The sequence below is a fragment of the Chlamydotis macqueenii genome, chromosome 6, assembly GCF_036417535.1.
Source record: "Chlamydotis macqueenii isolate bChlMac1 chromosome 6, bChlMac1.mat, whole genome shotgun sequence".
NCBI lineage: Eukaryota > Metazoa > Chordata > Aves > Otidiformes > Otididae > Chlamydotis > Chlamydotis macqueenii.
The window spans coordinates 2,978,060-2,998,041 of NC_141561.1; the positions used below are offsets into that span (position 1 = coordinate 2,978,060).

The 19,982-nt window shown below is 42.1% G+C and overlaps 1 protein-coding gene across 2 annotated transcripts in view; it reads right to left on the minus strand.

The window, feature by feature from the left end:
* ACVR2A (activin A receptor type 2A) overlaps window positions 1-18,842 on the minus strand; it is a 65,088-nt gene extending 46,246 nt beyond the window's left edge. Inside the window, exons 1-2 of one of the 2 annotated variants that reach the window (XM_086750325.1) lie at window positions 17,768-18,842; window positions 16,973-17,625 (exon numbers count right to left, since the gene is read on the minus strand). In XM_086750325.1, the coding sequence (XP_086606451.1) occupies window positions 16,973-17,027 (55 nt within the window). In that variant the 5' untranslated portion in view covers window positions 17,028-17,625; window positions 17,768-18,842. Of the gene's footprint in view, window positions 1-16,972 lie in introns of both variants that reach the window. The other variant, XM_086750326.1, reaches the window with a different exon arrangement.
* Between the last annotated feature and the right edge of the window lie 1,140 nt (window positions 18,843-19,982).

A 19,982-nucleotide genomic window follows, 5' to 3' on the forward strand; every position in this document is an offset into this window, starting at 1 on the left:
ATCTTCATTGACACTATGACTAAAGTAACGCAGAATAAGCAAGTTTAAAGCAAGCAGCACATTACACTGAATATGCTGACACTGTACAATTCAAACATGCAGAGTCTGGAGAGAATTCAGACGTTAACTCCGCCCAGGATCAATAGTACAAACTTGGAAAGGGAGATCAACCACCCAGCACTTCCCATGAACCTACCACCATAGACTTAACTGTTCAGGACCTGCCTTACTTGCACCCTCTGTCCCCTTCATGCCCTAAAAAATACTCTTTCGGGACTACGCAAAAGAAGTAACTGCAGAATCACAGCTACAACACGACCTATAATTTAAGTTTGCAAAAACATATGGTAAATGGAAGCAAAATGAACTTTGCACAAGACTGTAACTGCTGATTCAACTCCCTCCCTTCTGCCACACAACTGCTGGGTCCAGCACGAGGCAGGCTGTGGAAACCTGTCCCGGGAGGGGAAGGACCGCTCCCTTTTCAGCGGGAATCAGTAGTTACACAAGATCAACTGTGAAGCAAAAGGGAATCTTAAGTGCAAGGAACAATTCTTTAATATTGCCCTCTAAAAGACATAGTCATACAAAAATTGCAAAGTGCAAACACTGAGACTAGAACTCCTGCTTGGAAGGGATGAGAAAACCAGCGTGTTGAAACAGCAGTTCCCTGTTATAAAAGGATTTTGATATTAAGGTGCCAGCTCAGTGTAAGAGCACATTCAGGTAAAAACAGCAGGCCTGCCTAATTCTCATCAGAAATATCCTTTTGGGGAGAATGTCTCAAAAGCATAAGACAATATTAACTGTAGGTTTAACTAAAGGCTTTTGTCAGAAGTACTCAGCAATCAGGAATTATTTGAGTCGAAGTTCCCTCCAGACCATGATTAAGCACCTCTTAACAAACTATCCTCCCTGAATTTGTTCATCTGAGAGACCATTTTTTACTTCCACATGTTCTAAAACACTGAGTTCTACAGTTTAATTACTCATCATTAGTAAATGCACTTTTTCTTTTTAAAGAACCTTCATCAATCACTCCACTGGATTTGATGTGAAGCAGCTGGCCATCAGGAAGAAAAGACAAGTCCTCAAGGTCAGCCCCAAAGCATCCCCAAATGCATTTTCATAGTTATCAGGCAGCGGCAGTACGTTGGTGCGGACAGAGATGGAGAAAGTACTGCTCAGCACTTGTGTCTACAGTACCAACTTCAAATTCCCAACCTGATTTAAAAAAAAAAACAAAACGATGCTTAATAGCCAAATCCTCCAGTCTGATGTTTGGAATTCTAAACTTACGACACTTATAAGAGAACAGAAAACAACTAAGCAGATTTCAAGTTGTTTACATTTAGTTTAGATTATGTTACATATGCGGTCATATGGAACCTTCTAATCCTAGTTATTGAGAAAAATAAATATCCAAAAGAAGGCATTTCTAGTAGTAAAATAAAGTCTCTTCAGGTATTAAAGACAGAATGACAACGTATTTCTAGAGCTGTATTTTCTTTAAGATAGCCAGCAATCCCTATTATATTGATGTTTATTTTCTCAAAAGAACTTCCAAGGATGTATTTGGAGTTTCTTACACAGAAAGGGAAGTCATAAACAGAAGTTTAAGGGCTTCTACAGCCAGATGTTGTCTTTGATGGCGGAGTGCTTCTGCTCAGGCAGAAACAGGTGTTTCTCTGGTCAGAAGTGAGGAATTCATTCAGCAATAAGTTCTCCTGGCAGTCCAGAAGAACATCAAAGCTCACAATTGCATAAAAAAAAAAGTTAATGGGAGAATTCTTGTGTCTTGCCTGTTCAAGGTGTTTCTTCCGCAGTAGTCAAGGAGTATTTAAACGGGTCCACAAAAAGCTGTATCACTAAGATTGACAAAACAGCCTTTTCAAATGAGAACAATTTTTTTTTTCCTTTCCCCCAGGACAATGATTACCTACAGGTAGTCAACACAGCCAAGAGGTATTTGGTAAATCAGTGGCCAAACAGCAAGAGTGACTCAACTTCTCTGCGTAGCACTCTTAGGAGTGGCTTATTCTGTCCTATCAGGAGTGGCAAGACTGGTGTTTTAGAGACAACACAGGGAGTTCTAGGCTTTTCTGAGCCACCCTCCTTGTAACAAAAGCTTCCCTGAAAAAAAACCAAATAAAACAAATTGAACAACAGACTGACACCTACCTTCATCTTGAATATATCTAACAGTAATATTCTACAGTTAAGGTGGATGTTACATTCAGACTGCCTTTGTTTCTTCTCGCACGTTGTTTATTTGACTACAGTATTACGTATGCAGGTACACCAAGATTGGTAACGCCGTGAACTCAGGTATTCAGGTTCCCTGTACGGTCAGTGGAGAAATACAGGACTCCTAATCATAGAGCGGAGAGTTGCCCTAAGCGAATCAGGAGAAGTTATATTTCCAGACTTGATGACTCCATCCAGTCCATCCTTCCCAGGCTTGAAGTCATTCACTTAGATTACCTTTTCTTTTTTTTTTTTCAGGAATGCACATACTAGAGAAGAGCTCACTCTCCAGGAGAAGGCAGCTACAGCATAAAATATATCCCAACTATTCTGCATAAAAGCTTTTTGTGTAAAAAGCTCAGCAGTTCAGAAGAGGGTGCTCAGGCTTCAATTACCTTGTCAGCCTCAGAGCAGTCAGACTCCACAAAGGGCTGAAGATCATCCGACCAGGGAATTTCACAGTCATTCACTTCCATTTGCCTCAGCCTCTCTGTGAAAGCAATTCCAGGGCAGCCCACATCAATCCCACCAGGGCTCTGCCTCCTTCCATGTACATATACACTGTTCCCACGTGCCAAGCTGAAGACCAGTCTAACAAAAAGAGGTGATGTGCTTTCTGCCTGTAATGTTCTGAATCTGCCTGGAAAAAGATACGAAGAGTGTGAGGCTCCCTAGCCCCTTATCTGCCCCTCTGCTTCCACGGCCATTATCTCATCCTAACCTCCAGAACTTACCAGACTTCTCCATAAGATAGTTTAGTCTCTACAAGTCCAGAAAACTATTCCAGCAACAAACAAACACACACTTTTCAGGGACTAGGGGGTAGGGTGGAGATTTTGTTGAGGTGAATAGAAAGGTGTGCTGGCAAAGGTAAATAACAACGGAACATTATGCTCCCAGGAGAAGAATGAACAGCCTCACTAGAGGGAAGGTGGACAGAAAGAAAACACAATGCAGATTTAAGCCTCTGCCTTCTGGCAGCAATAAGTTATTGTGTTAACCTAGATGCCCTCAGCAGAAGCTATCACCTCCGGGAAGAAAGGGTTTAAAAAATCTGCTTTGTTTAAATAGAAAGCAACTTAAATGTCATAGTTAACTGGAAGCAGACAAAAGAACAGGATGCTGGAAATTGCAGCCTCGGTCTTGGAACATTAGTTGCTTTCTTCCCTACAAGGGAAGCAGGTTTTGTGCTGAGCTGGAGAAGGCCATGGCTGGGAAGAAACAAAGATGACAGGTTTCACGTAACACCTAGGGCAAGATTCCTTCATGCTTTTGAAACTGATCTGGACTTCTAGACATGTTTTATTCAGAATTTTAGAATATTGCTACTGGGGACTAGCATATCTAATTTTTGGTGCTTATGCTTGTATTTTAGTACAGAAGTCATCCTCATGTAGTTTCAGGGAGAGTTAAAAGCAACAAGCCTGAACATAGCCTAATAAAAATCTGAGACATACTCCACAATAGAGTGTAACAACAGGCTGAGGAGTTTTGGTAGGTGCCCCAAAGACTTGTTTAGCAGCTGAACTCTTCAGCACCAAAAACTCATCCTGACCTGTCAGAGCCACGCCTTTTCTTTCAGAAAGCGTGCCCTGCTGCCTGGAAGATTTCCCTGGTTTATGACTTTTGTCAATTCAATGACACTCTATAACTGCTCTGCACTCCTGACTGCCCTGGTTCCACCAGCTTGCTTATCTGGCGTAGACACACTCACACTCGTCATGGTAAGAGCATGACAAGCTCCTGACAAGTAGCTTGGTTCTTACGTGCTCTCTTGGAAACTGGAAGACGCTCATGAGACAGGAGTCCTCTCAGACTGGGAAGATGGGGATCCTGGACATAACTGCTACACGGCTGTTTAGCCAATGTGTGAAAATCACCAGATCAGCTATTTTCTGTAAACATGGTTACTGATGCTGTGTTTAATCCTTTGAATTCAGTGCATTCAGGCATTATCAAATGAGGTTCATTACTTTAAAGACTTCTCCTACACTCTTCCCCCATCACTTGCAGATCCGTGAGCACTGTCTATTCTCTGCTTGGATCTGAATTTTCCCAGAGTTTTTGCATAAAGTTTTATCAGTACCTGCTCAGAATAAGTTTCTAAGAAAACTTGCAGTTAATATTTGAGTACCACAAATGAGACAATAGTAAGGTTATATTGCAAATAGTCTTTCCAAATTGTTTCCTTAAACTTGGGATGCAACTGGGTTTCACAGCCCACTGTATCAGTCTGAAGCTCCTATTTTGTTCCCACCTCACTGTAACCAGCGAACCTGGGAGACCAGAGTGAATTTTATCACCTATTCCTTTGAATCAGGTTCCACAGATGCAGTTCCAGCTCTACCAGTTTGTGACATGCTCTCCCTAAGTATGGAAACTTCACCTTCCGCTGTGAAATATGCACAAGTGCAATGGAGGAGGGTGCAACTTAATTTTGTCATTTTTCCTTTCATATCCAGCATGTACACAGAACAGCTTTATTCACCAACTCTGATGCGTCGTTTTCCCTTGATAATTTATTTCCTAGGTCAATTCATGCAGACTCACTGCCAGGCCTTATTCCACCCATCTCTTCTCTTGCTCCTATCACCTTTCACCCAACTCTTGCCCTCATTTGATACTGCTCGCAGAAAGCTACTTGCTGTTTTTTCAAGTCACTTTTGCTGGTTTAGCAAACTGGAACAGCCCAGCACAATGTCAGACAGCCACAAGGGCTGGTGTACAAGAGGGCTGAACCACCAGTGAAGTGTAACTTCATCACAAAGTGGGCATGTGGATGAGGAAGAGGACACGGAGAATAGGAACCGTCAGTCTCACAGTTCTCTGATCAGTTTTTTCTTAAATACCCTACATAAAGCTGATGGTACTACAAGACACGAACTGAAAGGACTCTACCATGTAATATTTTTTATTAAGTATAATTTGTGAAGTCTTCTTCAAACTATGTCAAATAGAGAAGCTGGCCTGAAGTTACAAACATAATCTACAAGTGCCATACAATAGGAATTTTAAGTAATGACACTTCTAAGACACCTGGGGAAAAGAAAGACTTAACTTCTTGCAATACATAACTTTCTACCACACAAGGAATCAAGCACTTCTCCACAGAAGGAAACTCCTCTGGTTTTGATTAAAGCAGGACAAGTTGCCCTGAATGGCTAAACTAAGAAATAGTGGCTCTCACCTTTAGCGACAGGTGCAACTGAAATAACCCTTCTGGACAAGAAGCAGCTAATCAGCTGTTTTTTCAAGCTGGCTGAGCTACTGGAGGAACAATTAACACGCATGCACTTTGCTGGGTTACTTTTAAAACTTTATTTCACTGCTGAACTTCTGTTTCAAAATGACTTCTTTTCTGCTTGAATATCCTGTCTAATGATACCATCAACCAGCAAAATCCGACACACGCTAGACACTCAACTTGTTTGTTATCTGCAAGAAGGACTTTGCAGTTTATTGGTAACGTTCCAAGAGTTTCTACCAAAGTCTGCGACCTACTGCATGGTGAATGTGTCAGTCCATGCTTGAATAACAGATTTCTCAAACAAGCACTGAAGCTGCAAACAAGCTCTTCGCTCAGAAAAATCCTACACTGACTATGGCTAGAAGGAAAACTGTGGGGGGGAAGAGTTCAGATGGCCAGCTGAAACTCCTCCAGACCATACTTCGTTAGCATGCAACTATCTCTAAAGTCTATCAAAATCAAATTCAGACACACATTTTTACCCTTACATATGAAGAAATGGAACTTGTCGTTTACCTCTTCTCTCACATACTGAAGTCTGCTAGCACTCAGCTGGTAGGATTTTAACTGCCAGAGTTGATGCGCTATGTATTATTTGTTGAAAAGAAGCCTCATACTTTGGCCAAGGTGATTACTCTCAAGTAAAAAAAATGCCAATAGATTTTTTACACAGATACCATTCCTCACCCTCACTTTGAATTCAAGAGCTTCCAGCACCAAAGTATTTTTAAATAATGGTGAGAGAAAAAACTTCTGTGACTACTAAATTTCAGAAGAAATATTTTGTCAAAGCAAGGTTCTAATTTAAAAAAAAAAAAAAAAAATCTTCATCAATTGCCAACTAAAAAGTTCACCCCACTGTATTTGGCACCATTCTCCTTCCAAAACTATAAGATAAGATATTTCACCAAATTCTAAAACACATTAATCATTTATTACATGAAATCCAAGGATTAATCCATATCTGTTCTCACACATTATCAGAATAATATGAATACCTTCCCTTTGGTACATTTTCTCATCACTCTTTACATGCAAGATTTAAAATAAAAAAAAAAAAGCAAAAAACAAACCAACATCAAAACAACAAAAACCGTATTTGTTTTATGGCTGAATCCTCAAGACAGATCATTAGAAGATGGTTCTCCTTAGGATATGCTGTAGGTTATTCTCCTTCCAGTCATAATTCTTCATAATTTGAAGAGCTGGATTACTAATGGGTGTTTTGCAAGTTATCTATTATCTATTCTCAAAAGCACACAGTCAGTATATTAAGAGATGCTAGAAAAGAACAAAAGTTTCTGCCCTCACACAGTCCGCTGGGACACAATAGTGTAAGTGAGGATAGGACAAAATTTCTCCCTCCCTCAAACAAAGCTTCCAGAGCACCTGTTGCCACAGGTCCAAACAGCATTCAAATGTATTTTCTGAATACATTCCACCTATCTCAAATATATATACATATATATAAAAAATTTAAAATTTGTTTTAAAAAGTAATGCTTCACAGAAATTATTATACATCATTTGGGGGACACTGAAGTTCAACTTGTCAAAAGTACAGATCCCTCATTTCAAGGAGACAAAAGCCCAATAGAGTTTTGCTCTATTTGCCATCCCTCAGGATGTTTTTAAGCCACTGGAAAAGTACAGCTGCACACCAAAGCATCAAGATTTTTCATGAGGGATCCACTCCATTTCCGGTGGAATAAGAAGCAGGACGTGAGCACTCTTGGCTTCTTTGAAACCCTCTCACCTAATAGGATGTGAGTTGGTATTTTTTCAAGTGAATAGAAATATAAGACTTTCAGTTTTGGGTTTGTTTTTTTTCTCCATAGAGAGTTTTCCAGAATGGTGTTAAGTCACCCCTCACTACTGAGTTTGGGGTGGTTGTTTTATTCGGGGAGGGGGGGAATTCATTTAGGGGCAGGAATGGGAGCAAAGCCATCTTGTGGTTTTAAATAACCTTCTCACAACTTATTTGCGGTTCCAAATCTTGCTCTTTGTACATATATGGCACATATAAACCAATTAAGATCTCACTCCTGATTTCTATTATTCCAAGTGAGCAAGGTTAGATGAGGCTTAATTTGCTGGGGTATGTCCCCCTCAGTACGTGCCACAATCTGAAGCTAAATGAAATGTAATCAAACTGTAACATTTTAAAAAGTCATTTAAGACAATCTTTTTGACAGGCTCTGTGTTAAATTTAATGAAATACAATTATGCCCAGGGATAACTTGCAAAACAGATCCTTTCCAAAATTAAAGATCAGAGAATTAAAATGAAAATATTTAACCAGTGGTCTTCTCTATGCTACTTTTAAAAGCAGCTTTATAAATTATAAAAACCAGTCATATTATTATATATACATTTATTATAAAAAGCACAGTAATTCAAACAATTGTGTGCAATTTAAAATTTTTGCAGTATTCACAGTCTAAATGTTTTTCAACCCTGAAACATGGAAATATTTAAAACTCTTCCATCATGTAATTGCTATGAGCTAAAGAGAACGATCTGTACCCTCTACTGACAAATACTACCAAAAATTCCTAAAATTAAGTTAAGTTACTTACTGCAAAGCTTAATTTTGTCTTATACACTTAACACTAACTGAACAACAAAATTAAACCACTTCCATGTTTATGTGGATCTCCCACAAAATTCCTAGAATGAAATAGTTAGTTAGTTAGAAAGCTTGATAAAATGATTAGTTGTATTTAAAAATAGCTTTTAAAAACAGATGAAATTTCAACTTAGACATTGATATTGAAATCCAAGCATTCAAAATACAGCTGACAGAATAAAGATCACAATGATAGTTTAGGTAGTATTTAAAGACTAGAGATTAGCGTTATCTAGACAAGATAAGAACTCTGAACCCCCCCAAAAAATAAGGTCATGCTATTACAACGTCAATTACAAAAAACCTCTGAATCACAAGTTTGTAAGCCACCAAAAGGAAGGAAGCTGCTGAAATGAAGTTAAAATCAGCTATGCAAGCTAGTAAATAAAGCTCGAGATACAGCCTGCATGTGAATGCAATAGAACCGCTCACGCAAGAACACGTCCATAGCGGGACGCCAAGTACCACAATCGGAGTCCCCCACGCGCCTACCCAGGACCCATCCTGTTTCACACCTTCAGCGATGGCTGGCGGAGGCGGCGTAAGCACCTCAGCAAGTCTGCAGACAATGTCAGAGGGTGATGTTCTCAACAGCAGGGATGGCACTCAGGAGGACTTAAGAGCAGTGGGGTGGGCCAAGAGAGCACCTTCTGCACTAGTACAAGCAGCGACTGCCAGACCAGGTAGCAGCACTGCTAAAAAGAGCTTGGAAGTGTGGGGGACAATTCACTGCTTTGAGCACAATACTGGAGAAGACAGCTTCATGATCCAAGTGAATCTATGCTCCTATGTTTTTAAAAAGTAATTTCAAATAGGAAACTACCATTTCTATTCAGATCCATTAACAACCAGGTAGACTGCAAGATTACAGTAGCCGCCACTGCACTGTTCCTGTATCAAAACTTTCATACTAATCTAAAATAGAAATAATCTTTTAATACGAAGCAGGCATTTTTAATTCAAAGCACGTATCTACACTGCAGACCACAACAGGCCCAAGGACTGCTGACAGGCCCCTAGGCTACATGCCATAGGCTGAGCATGTCCACTCCACGTCGCACTTGATCACGGACCCCTCATGGCTCTGTGTGACGCTCTTCTGGCTTCAAAACAGGTTATAGGTTGGCTTGTTGTTTTGGGTTGTTGTTGTTGTTTAGGTTTCGGGTTGTGGGTTTTTTTTGGTTTTTTTCTGTAGTAAGTAGGACAGTTTTTCTGTTTAAATGTCCAAAATAATGCGAAAGCAAAGCTGTACCCAGTGTAAATCACCATGTTTTCACAGCATACCGATGATATTCTCCATGCTCAGATAGGAGATGAAGGCATATTGAAGTGCTGAAGCTGCAGGAATTCTGGTACTGTGCTGCCTACTGGCACTGGCCCCCTGCCCGCACTATCCCTCAAACTGTGCCTGCATGCCATCTCATTAGACACCAGTTGGCACAAGCTAAGAAAGTATCAGAAAAGAAAGACTGCACTAGTATTTAAACGGTATCTGCATTCACTCTGCAGCCTCATTTCACTAAGAAGTTCAGAAACAGTCAAAAGAGACAAGCCACAGATCATCTGTAAAATATTCTTCAGATCTACAGTCAACCATGTAAAAAAAACTTAAGAATCGCTGAGTTGCTTTACTCCTTTCCATTTTTTTCCAGAATAAGAACTGCATGTCAGTTTCCCCTCATAAATAATTTGGTATCTTTCAGAAAAATACAGAAACAATATCCTAAACTTTTTTTTACCACTTTCTCCCTTCTCCATTTCTCAAAACGATGGATATACCATCCAACTTAAAATACCTGACACAACAAACTCTGCAACTTTAGTTACAAAAACTGACTCTCTTCCAGTGAAATGAACACATTCCATTTAGAAATGGAACATGCAAAGAGTTAAAGCTATATGAAACAACCAAATTCTGAGCAAGATTCTTATTCTCAGTTTTAAAAAGAATTATAGACACTTTCTGGAAAACAAAACAAAAAAAAAAAACAAACCCTACAAACTTTCAAATGACATTGGATTCTTACGTAACTCTTTGGTATTAGTTTTAAAATGTGTCAATGTTAACAATTAAACCAGTAAAAGTTAACTTCCCAAGTACCTTACCTTTCAGTCAGATCAATTCACTAGCCATAGGCAATGCTTCCCTCCTGCAACAAAGACTTATAAAAGCAAAAAAACCCCATAATGTGGCACTTCTTACATGCCCACAGTTAAGAGCATATAGGGGTTTGCTTTTAATTACATTGGTTTCACCACTTGGAATTGGATTACCTCCTAATTACAGCTTTGTATAAATCCTTAAAATCAGAAATTACACCTTAACAAAATAAGGAATCTCAAAAGGTGGTATCTTGGCATTTAAATTACTTCAACAACACACAGCCTTCTCAGCAACTAAAGGTACTCGACATTCTAGGAAAGCCAAGTCAACGTGGCTTAACAGTTATTAACCAGCCTTCCCAGTGAAAAACTCAAGAGTAACACTGAAATAATTACAACTTTGGACTGACTCTGCATCATGATTGAAACAGATCATGTTGCACCGATTTAACAAGAAATATCAGTAGAATACCAGAATATCAGTACAGGGAATGTTTTTAGAATTCAGCAATACTTAATTTACCCTCAAAAAATCAATGAAACATCGAGTTGGTAATACGCACAAGCATTCCTGTTCTTCCACTGCTACAATATAAAGTCACCAAGACTTTAGGTTACACAGCCCTCACTCAGACCTTTGCTGGCATCAATACCGTTTTAAGTATGCCACTTGCCCATTTTCTCCATAACGAAGTTCCTGCCTGAAAGCAAGAGCAGCACAGTTCATTAGGAGGACCATCACAAAGAAAGTCCCAAAGAAAGAGAGGTAAAGGCTACCATCCTGCTCATCCTTCTTTGACTGCAAGTCTGAAAACGGGATTAATTTGGGAGAACAGTGGAATACAAGTCGAGGCAGACAGAAAGAGAAGGTACATTCTTTCACTGAACTATCTAAAGTAATTCCGTTTTCTGTGACAGCACCTAACTAGAGGTGGGTACAAAGAAGTACTTCATGCCTCCAATATCCAGCCTCAGTACATCCCATCTTAATAACACCAGTGCTACCCCCAGCTGCAGGAACAGGCAGTCTTCCCACAAATGCTTCCCTCGTTTCCAAATTTTTTTCAAATACCTCTAACCACATAACCAAAGATTTATGCCTCCAGTTAGCAAGCAAATTGTCTATTTTTTTTTTCCTACACAGACTACTGCTTCCAGTTACAGCTTTAACTAGGAAAGGCAGAAGAAAACGTCATGTTGACCTTTCTCATCAAGGGTTACTTCACTGTGAAACTACTAAGGAATGGTGCCTTAGCAATAGTTACTGCAGTGGATAAACTCTCTTTCCACCAACAATTGAGATATTTTATGTACCTAACCTACATTTGGCATTCTTAGCCACAAAGATATGCAATATAAACAATATGGCAGTAAATATTCATTTTCTGTGGGATTAAGCCTAAATATGCTCTGCTGTTTGGCACCATAGTCAAACTGTTTCTAAGGAAAAAAAAAAAACCACAAACAAAAACAAAACAAAAAAAACCAACTTCCACCACCACAGAAATAGCGTAGCTAAGACAAGAGATGCCACATAAAGTCACTGGCATCCAATAACACTTCAATTTCCATATGGAAATAAGATGTGCTGAATTTTAAGCACCAAGGCAACAAAAACACATTAAGATTTCATCACACAATAACTTGGCTGTAAAATTGGCAATTTTCTTGATCTTTTTAAAGAGTTCTCATTTTCAGGAACATCAGATAGCTAACAGACCATGTATTCTACCAACCAGCTGAAGCAGACATTTGCATTAATCTGCTCTCTGTTAATTAAGTAGTGGAAATGCATCTCCCCTTCACCAAGAAATCTCTTCCACAATCAGACTCCTTGTCAACCTCTGTCTTTTTACAGCCCACGGTTATTCTCCAGATGACTTGCCAAGGGTAAGTACCCAGGACTCGCTATCTGAGCTACGAATCATATAGGTCTCCAAAAGACTACTTTCGCATATTGTCCACCACATTTTGTCTGTGCATAAACAAAATGTTACTACCATCCTGTAAGAGATTCAGACACTTCACATGTAAACTTCATAATGACGATTTGAAATAGAACTGTATTCCAGTTCCAAAGAGAAATAAGCTCTGTGAGTTGGAGGAGAATGTACAATCAGTAAGAATCAAATACACTGGAGTTACTGTTATTTTTTTTTTTCCTACCTGAAACTAATGATATGACAAAAATGAACCTCTACAATTAAACAGAGGGTAGGGGGTGAGTACTTATCTCTTCTCGTTTGCAAATAATCCAAACCCCTTCACCTGAGGACTTTTGCCCCAAAATTCCAGAAACATAGGTAAGGAAAAAAAAAAAAAAAAAGGCATTCAAATACTTTCCATTAAATCAGCTGAAAACGATTATTCATGATAGCAGTAATTACCTTCTTTCACCCCCATACAGCAGAAAACAGCTTTGCCCTCATACAGAACACCTCCCCCCACCAATTCACATCGCATCCAGCATTTGAAGACAAACTTATTGAAGCTTTTCCTACGAGAAAAGACTTCTATCTGAAAGCTAGACACACAAATAAACCCATCTCTGCGGAAACATTTGTCAAGCAGAGTTCCACTAGGACTACGCTTACATGTTCTAATACTGCATTAACACAAGTACAGCTATTTTTCATAACCCAGGAGATTTACGGTTTGTAACTGTTGTTAAGTATTAACAGATTACATAGAATTAGTAACACAATTTTGATCCGCAATGAAAGTTATAACACCAACCTGGAGCCATGAAACTTTGTAAACTACATAATATTTACATCTATTTAAATGTATCTATGCCCAAAACCAGTATTAAGTAGGTTTACAAGTCCTGCTCTCAACAGTGACATCAGGAGTGCTGGGGTATTGCCCAAAGCTAACATATTCAGTATAAAAACAGCATACAGTTATCAAAAAGGAATCTTGAGCAGGATTTTACTTTAAAAGCAGTACTAAGTCTCAAGTGTTTTATTGCTCTGCCTGTGCAATAAAGTGATTAGAGTTCAACTACAATTATGGACAGCTTGCAGAGAACACACCAGCAGAAACAACTTCACAAACAACACTCCTAAATCTCTGGTAGGATTTTCAAGCACTACCAATTAATCAGAGAGAAAAAAAAAAAATGCTACACTAGTAAAATTAAAGAAAGAGCCTCACCTCCCACCCCTCAATTCCTTTAGAACACCTAACCATTCAGCAGCTGAAGCCATAGCAGCATCTTGGACTTCACAGTTCCATCTAGAATTTTTTTTTTTTTTGGGAAAAAAAATGTCAAAAATAATTTCCCCGATAATAATGCATGTGAGACAAGAGAAGAAGAAATTAAAAATCAAAGAATACAACTTTCTCCATGCAGTGAAAATCCCACTTCAACTACAAAGGAATCTTTGACATGCCATCTCCTTCAGCAAAATTACTCAAGACCTTCTGAGTGGCTTGAGAATGACCTAGCATTAGCAAAAAGAAAGAGGACCAAGACTTTTCTGATGTGCTTCCTTTTGCTTAGGTGATTTTTAGCATGAATTAAGCCTTAAGGGAGTTTTAACAAATACAGGTCTCCTCCCTTGCAAGAGACTTAAGAGCTGCAGAACTACTCTGATGACCGACCAGCCAGGTACCAAACACAGAGCAGGCACCTCAGAAGAGAAGAAATTACGGTTTGGGAAATACGGAGTGCATGTAAGAGTAATAAAAGGAACCATGAGATGTTACAAACTATAGCACCCATAAAAGATGATTTTGGTTGAAGACAATCCACTCCTTCAACATCTCCCACACTTTCAGCTGCACAGGATACATATTCTGAAACATCACAGAAAAGTATGTAAGTACACATACTCTGTTCCTGAAATGTCACAAAGTTTAACTCAGCAATCACAAAAACTGGAGGATGCAGAAGCACACTTCCTTGGGGGAGGGGAAAACATAGATAATATCTAAAGAGAGGTGTTCTTTGATGAACAAGCTATTTTATTTACTATTTTTCTTTTTAAGCTTGCCTACAGGACAGGCACAGGAAGCATATTCAATAGTTCCTAAGTATTTTATTATTACTTCTGGATCTTCTGTTCTTTATTAAATCAAAAATACACACAGGTTTATCTAAAAAGTATATTAGAGGGCACATGGAGAACCTTGACCCCAGCACTTTGTTTCCATGTTTAGTTAATATGTATTCACCTCATTCTCTTGAATTAGTACAAATCTACACCCACTTTTATCCAAGCATCTACAAATATTTAAAAGCCTAATAACATAACACAGATGCTCTTTCTCAAATATCTTAGTCAGAAAGGAGAAATATTTAAACTCCCTTAGCAAAGATTATTAGATTTATTTAGGGGAATTCCTATCTATCTGAAGTACACTTACAGGATTGCACCCAGCAAGTTTACAGAGAGTAAAATAAAGTGTCTTCAACCTAAGACCACTTCCACACTCACCACGTAGAAAAAAAATCCTACAACTTTTTCACCTGTTTAAAGAACACTGGTACTAATTGGCTATGTAAACAAGCGCAGAAAATAGCTCCGTATAAAAATAAATTAATAAATACAGAAACCCAACACCCCCACTCCCTGACACAAACACTCCAAGTAGCTGGAGACTGCATACCGGAGAAAAGACAAACCAGATCGCTTCACACCTGAACTCTAGGATTTCTTCAACCACTGCCAGTATTTTTAAATATATAGCCTGGGTAGACTCTTTTCAGACTAAAGAGTGGAAAGGAAACCACTTCTTCTGACCATGATGACAGCATCAGTTGATTAGGTGTGACTTTAAACTGACACAAGTCACAGTGAAGAAAAGAAACACTACTTATCCAAACGCCTGTACTTCGTGCTAAAAGCTTACATAACCGTGTGATTTCGATCGTAAAAACAAAAGCTCACTGTTGAATTTATTTGTTTTTAGACCTACACTGGGACTGCAGATACTCTAAAATTTTAGGCGAGTAGAAAATAGTTTAATAACTGTTAAATACCGGAACACTTAATGTGTAATGCTGGAATAACCACCAAAACAATGTCATTAACATGAGCAGCAGTCCGAATTGCAGCCAGTTTCCTGCTCATTTAGCAAAGATAATTTCATCTTCACAGGCAAAAGAAACATTCATTTCGCCTTACCAAGAACAACCTGAGCAAGAAACGCTGAAGACAAGACAGCTTTTGTTCCTTAAGCATTCTTTTTGACAAGCAGGATAGGTAATGTCAACAAGATCATTATTCTGTGCTCTGGGTAAAAGGATCTAAGAGAAGGACCTGGAAGGGAGAGGCAGATACGAAGGGCAGATAGCACCAAGTCTTTCAGAAACTGTCCTGGGGGTGTGTGGGGGGGTAGCTCCCCTCAGAAAATATTCCGGAGTTAAGAGGAATGTTGTTCGAGTAACTTAAAAGCAAGGTATCCAGAAAAGATGAAAGACACTTCTACTGCAAAACAAAACTGTCAGAAGAAATTGTGTTTTGTTTCAAGAGGCGGATAAATGGCATACTCTAGCAAAAAAAAAAAAAAAAAAAAACAAACCCCAGACCTCTGACTGTCCTTAACCTGCTCTGTTGTTCTCTGGCTAAAAGAGAAAGGATTTTTTTTGTTGTTTATTTCTGGCAGCGCTCGCCATTTCACAGCACATTTAGCGCACACGGAATCGATCAATACCGCTACAGACATAAGACTAGACCATCCATTTACTAACCACAAGAAAGTATCCTGTTCAGCAAAATCCTGCACATTATAACACTGAAATTTTAAAAGGCACTGTTACATGGATCTCATTACTCCCTTACACCAGTTACACTGGAAAAGCCGAGCACTTGTGTGCTAGCTTTCAGCCTGATAAACAAGAATACCTTTGCACGCCCTGCAAGAACGCTGAAAAGTGCATCCAAACCTACAGAAGACTAAATAGACATCCAAAGGGTAAGCAGAAAGCGTCAGGATGGCCATGTAAACAAATACACAGCCCGTAACAGTTTTTCTGTGAAACTGATGGAGCTGGAAGCAGAAGGGTACCAAGAGTTCCCCCGGCCACTGGTTGCTCCCATAACCATTTCCCTCTTCAAGAAGCCTGGGAAAGTCCTCACGGCCCGCTGGCTTCTCAGGACTCAAGAGCCGGCGTTTGAAACCCAACTTCTGCTTCTAAAAGATAGAAGTAGTAGATTTTTTGTTTGTCTGTTTTTCACTACAAGGCAGTGACGTATTTCAATAGCATAATACAAAGCGTTACCAATTACTTAGAAACTGAAAGCCTGCCTTTTCAGCCCGATTCTGTGCACACATCTATACACGCACACGCCCCTCGCTATCATTAAAGGACGAGTACCTATCCTGAACTAATGAAGCATTAATGAAGGTTGCCATTTACCAGTGGATAGTTCGGAGTAAAAGATCTAATTGATGTTCAAAAGCTGGGTTATTCCTGATTAAAACCTACCACGAAACACTAACAATTGTACTGCCAGCTTACTGGATATGACACTAGGTGGTTATGTCTCCACATTTGTTCTACAAAACTGATCTGCATCCCCAGCGCTGCACGCGTCTGAAAGGCTCAGATGATACATTTTTAAGAATAACGATGGAAACAGCTTCTGCCTGTACAGTCACTGCCATCCCCAAACATTTGACACCTGAAAAAAAGAAACGTTTCCCCTCACGCGAATTTCCAAAAAGTTACCTCAAGCTTTCAAATGCTAACCGCCAAGCCTTACGTTTAAAGCCACAAAAGCAAGAACATTCACTTACCTGAAGAACAAGAGATAAGAAAAACAGCAAACGCCAACTTAGTAGCAGCTCCCATTTTCCAATGCTGTTAAAACATTTACGGGACTTTTAAATATCCAGTTTCCTGGGTCCTGCAAGCTGGAAAATCTTCCTTCTTGCTGAACCGTTATAAAGCAATCTATAGCAACATTTGTGCAGCAGATAAATGTTCATAAAACAGTAAAATCAGATTTCTTCAGACACTGACGATCTCCCTCTGGCTCCTTCTAGTGAGAATCCGAGTCGAGGGATGGATATATTTGGAACAGTGTTTCAAAACACACGTGTCATTTGGCTTCTGTACAAACGGTGGCAAAATTTAATTCATAAAAGTATGCTACGAATCCACTTTAAGAAAAAAAAAAAAAGTCAACAACTAAGCCGCTGGACACGACGAAGTCTCTGAGCACACTCCAACTTTGCTTTTCCACATCAAGCTCCGTGAAGCATCCCTCGTGGGTGCCGAGCGTCGGTCGGGGAGTCCTAGCGAAATCAGTAAACACGATCTTTTTCGTCCCGGCTCCCCTTATACAACATGTAGTGTTTGGGAGAAAAGTAGCTCCATTTCAGCTTCAAACATCAAAAGCCTCCGGGTGAAGGGAGGAAGTTCTGTCAGCTTATTGATGAAAAACTACCTTAAAAAAAAAAAAAAAAAAAAAAAAGGAAAGCCACCGGCTACACGTGGGCAACACTTCGGTTTTCTTTAACAATGCTGAGGGATTTAGCGTAACCCAGAAGATGAAAAGGGGAGAAACAACAGTTTGGTAAAAAACCAACCTTCGGTTTTCACGAAAAGTGGCAAATCTGTCGTCCTGCCGCCAGTCAGTGAGAGCAGCACACCTCCCCTTCTCTCCCCCGTCTCCGCAGTCCTTCTCCCGGGCCGTGCAACACCAGCACTCCCGAATCCGAGGAAGATTTCAAATTCTTCTAAGAGATTTCCATCCCCTTCCCCCCCCAGAGGCTATATTTGGTATTTAAACACAGAAGAGTGACTGAAAAAAAAAAAATGCAGTATCCAGCCGCTGGGGAGGAGGGTGATATATTCTTTGTGGCAAATCCTTCCTTCCTTGAGTGCCGTGCTTCTAGGAGAATTCGGCTTCTTTGGAGGCGAGCAGGCTGCCGGGAGGATGCGGCGGCTCCCTCGCTCGGTGCGGGTCCGAGGGTCAGCAGGTTCCTTCCTCCCTCCGCGCCAAGCCGGCCTGTGGCTCCTCCGCTCCGGCGCCCGCTCCTCTCCAACTCCTCACGAACGCGTTTCTCGCTGGCCGCCACCTCCGCCCGCCCCACGGCCGTCCACGCCGACACCTCAAGCAGTCGTCGTCCACCCCGCCAATCCAGTATCTCGCCCTTCTTTTTTTTTTTTCTTTTTCCTTCTAGGAGACAGGAATAAGAAATGGCAAGGGTGGAAAGGCAAAGCCCGCTGGGTTCCCGCTGTCTCCTCCTCGTGTCTCTCGCACAGGGCACCCGCCGAGCCCGGGCCGGAGGGCGGAGGGGCCAGGAACCCCCTCGGCACCCTCTCTCCTAACTCCGACCCCGCCTCACTCCCGGCTCCGAGGAAAATACCGCCGCTGAGCGCAACTCTCTCGTCTCCCGGGCGGCGGAGGCAGGGCGGCTGAGACCAACTTTGTCCCTCCAGGAGTGCAGTTTAAGGGTTGGCGAGGAGAAAAGGCCGAGCCGGCGGATACCCTCAGAGCGGCGGCAGGAGCCGTCTCTACAGTCTCCCGAATCCAGCCGGCAGCTGGGAACAGCCCTCCGTACCCTGCTGCCGCTGCTGCTCCCCTGTGGTAATTTCATATCTACCCATTCACTTGGGTGGCGTGGAGAACGGACCCAAGATGGCGGCGCCCGGACGATTGTTTTTGTTTCCTCTCCTCCTCCCCCCTCCCCCACCCTCCCCCCCACAATCGCGCGACGCCGGCCCCCCCGCCCTCCTCGCCGCGGATTGACAGCCGCCCTACCCACTCACGACCCAGCCCGACGGCATCCTGGCCCCGCCTACTCGAGGGGCGGGGGGCGGGGTGGGGCGGAGCGCGGCCGCCGCGGCGAAGGGCGGGAGCGGCGCGCGCTCCCACCGCCCCTACCTCTCCCCCCCCCCCCCTCCCCGCACCTCCCCGACCCCGCCCGCTCCTGGGCGCGGCCACCGCCCCTCCGCCGCCGTCCTGCCCGCTTCGCCGAGCGAAGGTCGGTGGGGGCGGCTTCCGTCGCTTTTCGCCTCGGTGAGGCGGCCGGGGGGCTGCCGGCGCCGGCCCGGAGGAGGCCGGCAGGTGCGAGGGACGGGCCTGGCTGCGCCCGGGCCTGCCGGCGCCGGAGGAGGAGGGTTGGCGCCTCCCGGTCCCATCCGCCGTTATTATTAATTCACCTTCGCGGGGCTTCTTTTTGGTGTTCGGGAGCTTTTCTTCCTCACCGCGGCCCTTCTCAGCTGACAGGGGGGCGTGAGATTGAAAAAACAAACAAACAAACAAACAAAACCTGCTGTAAAAACCGCCGTGAGACCTGGTGCGAGGGTGCGAGTTGCCGCCAAACGCTGCTTTCCCGGCCCTCAGCCCCTCTCCCCGCGCCCAAAATGCCACCGGCTGCCCCCCGACAGGGAGTCCTTCTAGGAGAGGGGGCGTGCGGTGGTCCCCATGGCAGGCGATGGCTGCTGCTGCCCCATCCGGAGCGTTCGCAGCCTTGCTTTCGGGCGCTGTCACGCGAAGACGTGACATTAATGAGTGGCTGTACCTACGCGGCCTTATCACGTGCAATTAATTGCGTTTGCGCTGGCTGCCCTGAGGAACAGGGTGCTCTGCTCGTCCCATGCCTCCCTCCGAATCACAACCGGCTCCTGTTTCCTATCATTGTTCGTCCGCCGCCTGCCGCAGACCAGCGGCTTGCAGTATTTATTTGTGGTGAGACAGCCTTCAGAAGTTCCTGAGACGGGCACAACACTACATTGTTTTATGTGCTGTGCAAGAGCGAAACAAACGCTCTGTGCTCCGGAACATGGGTACAAAGT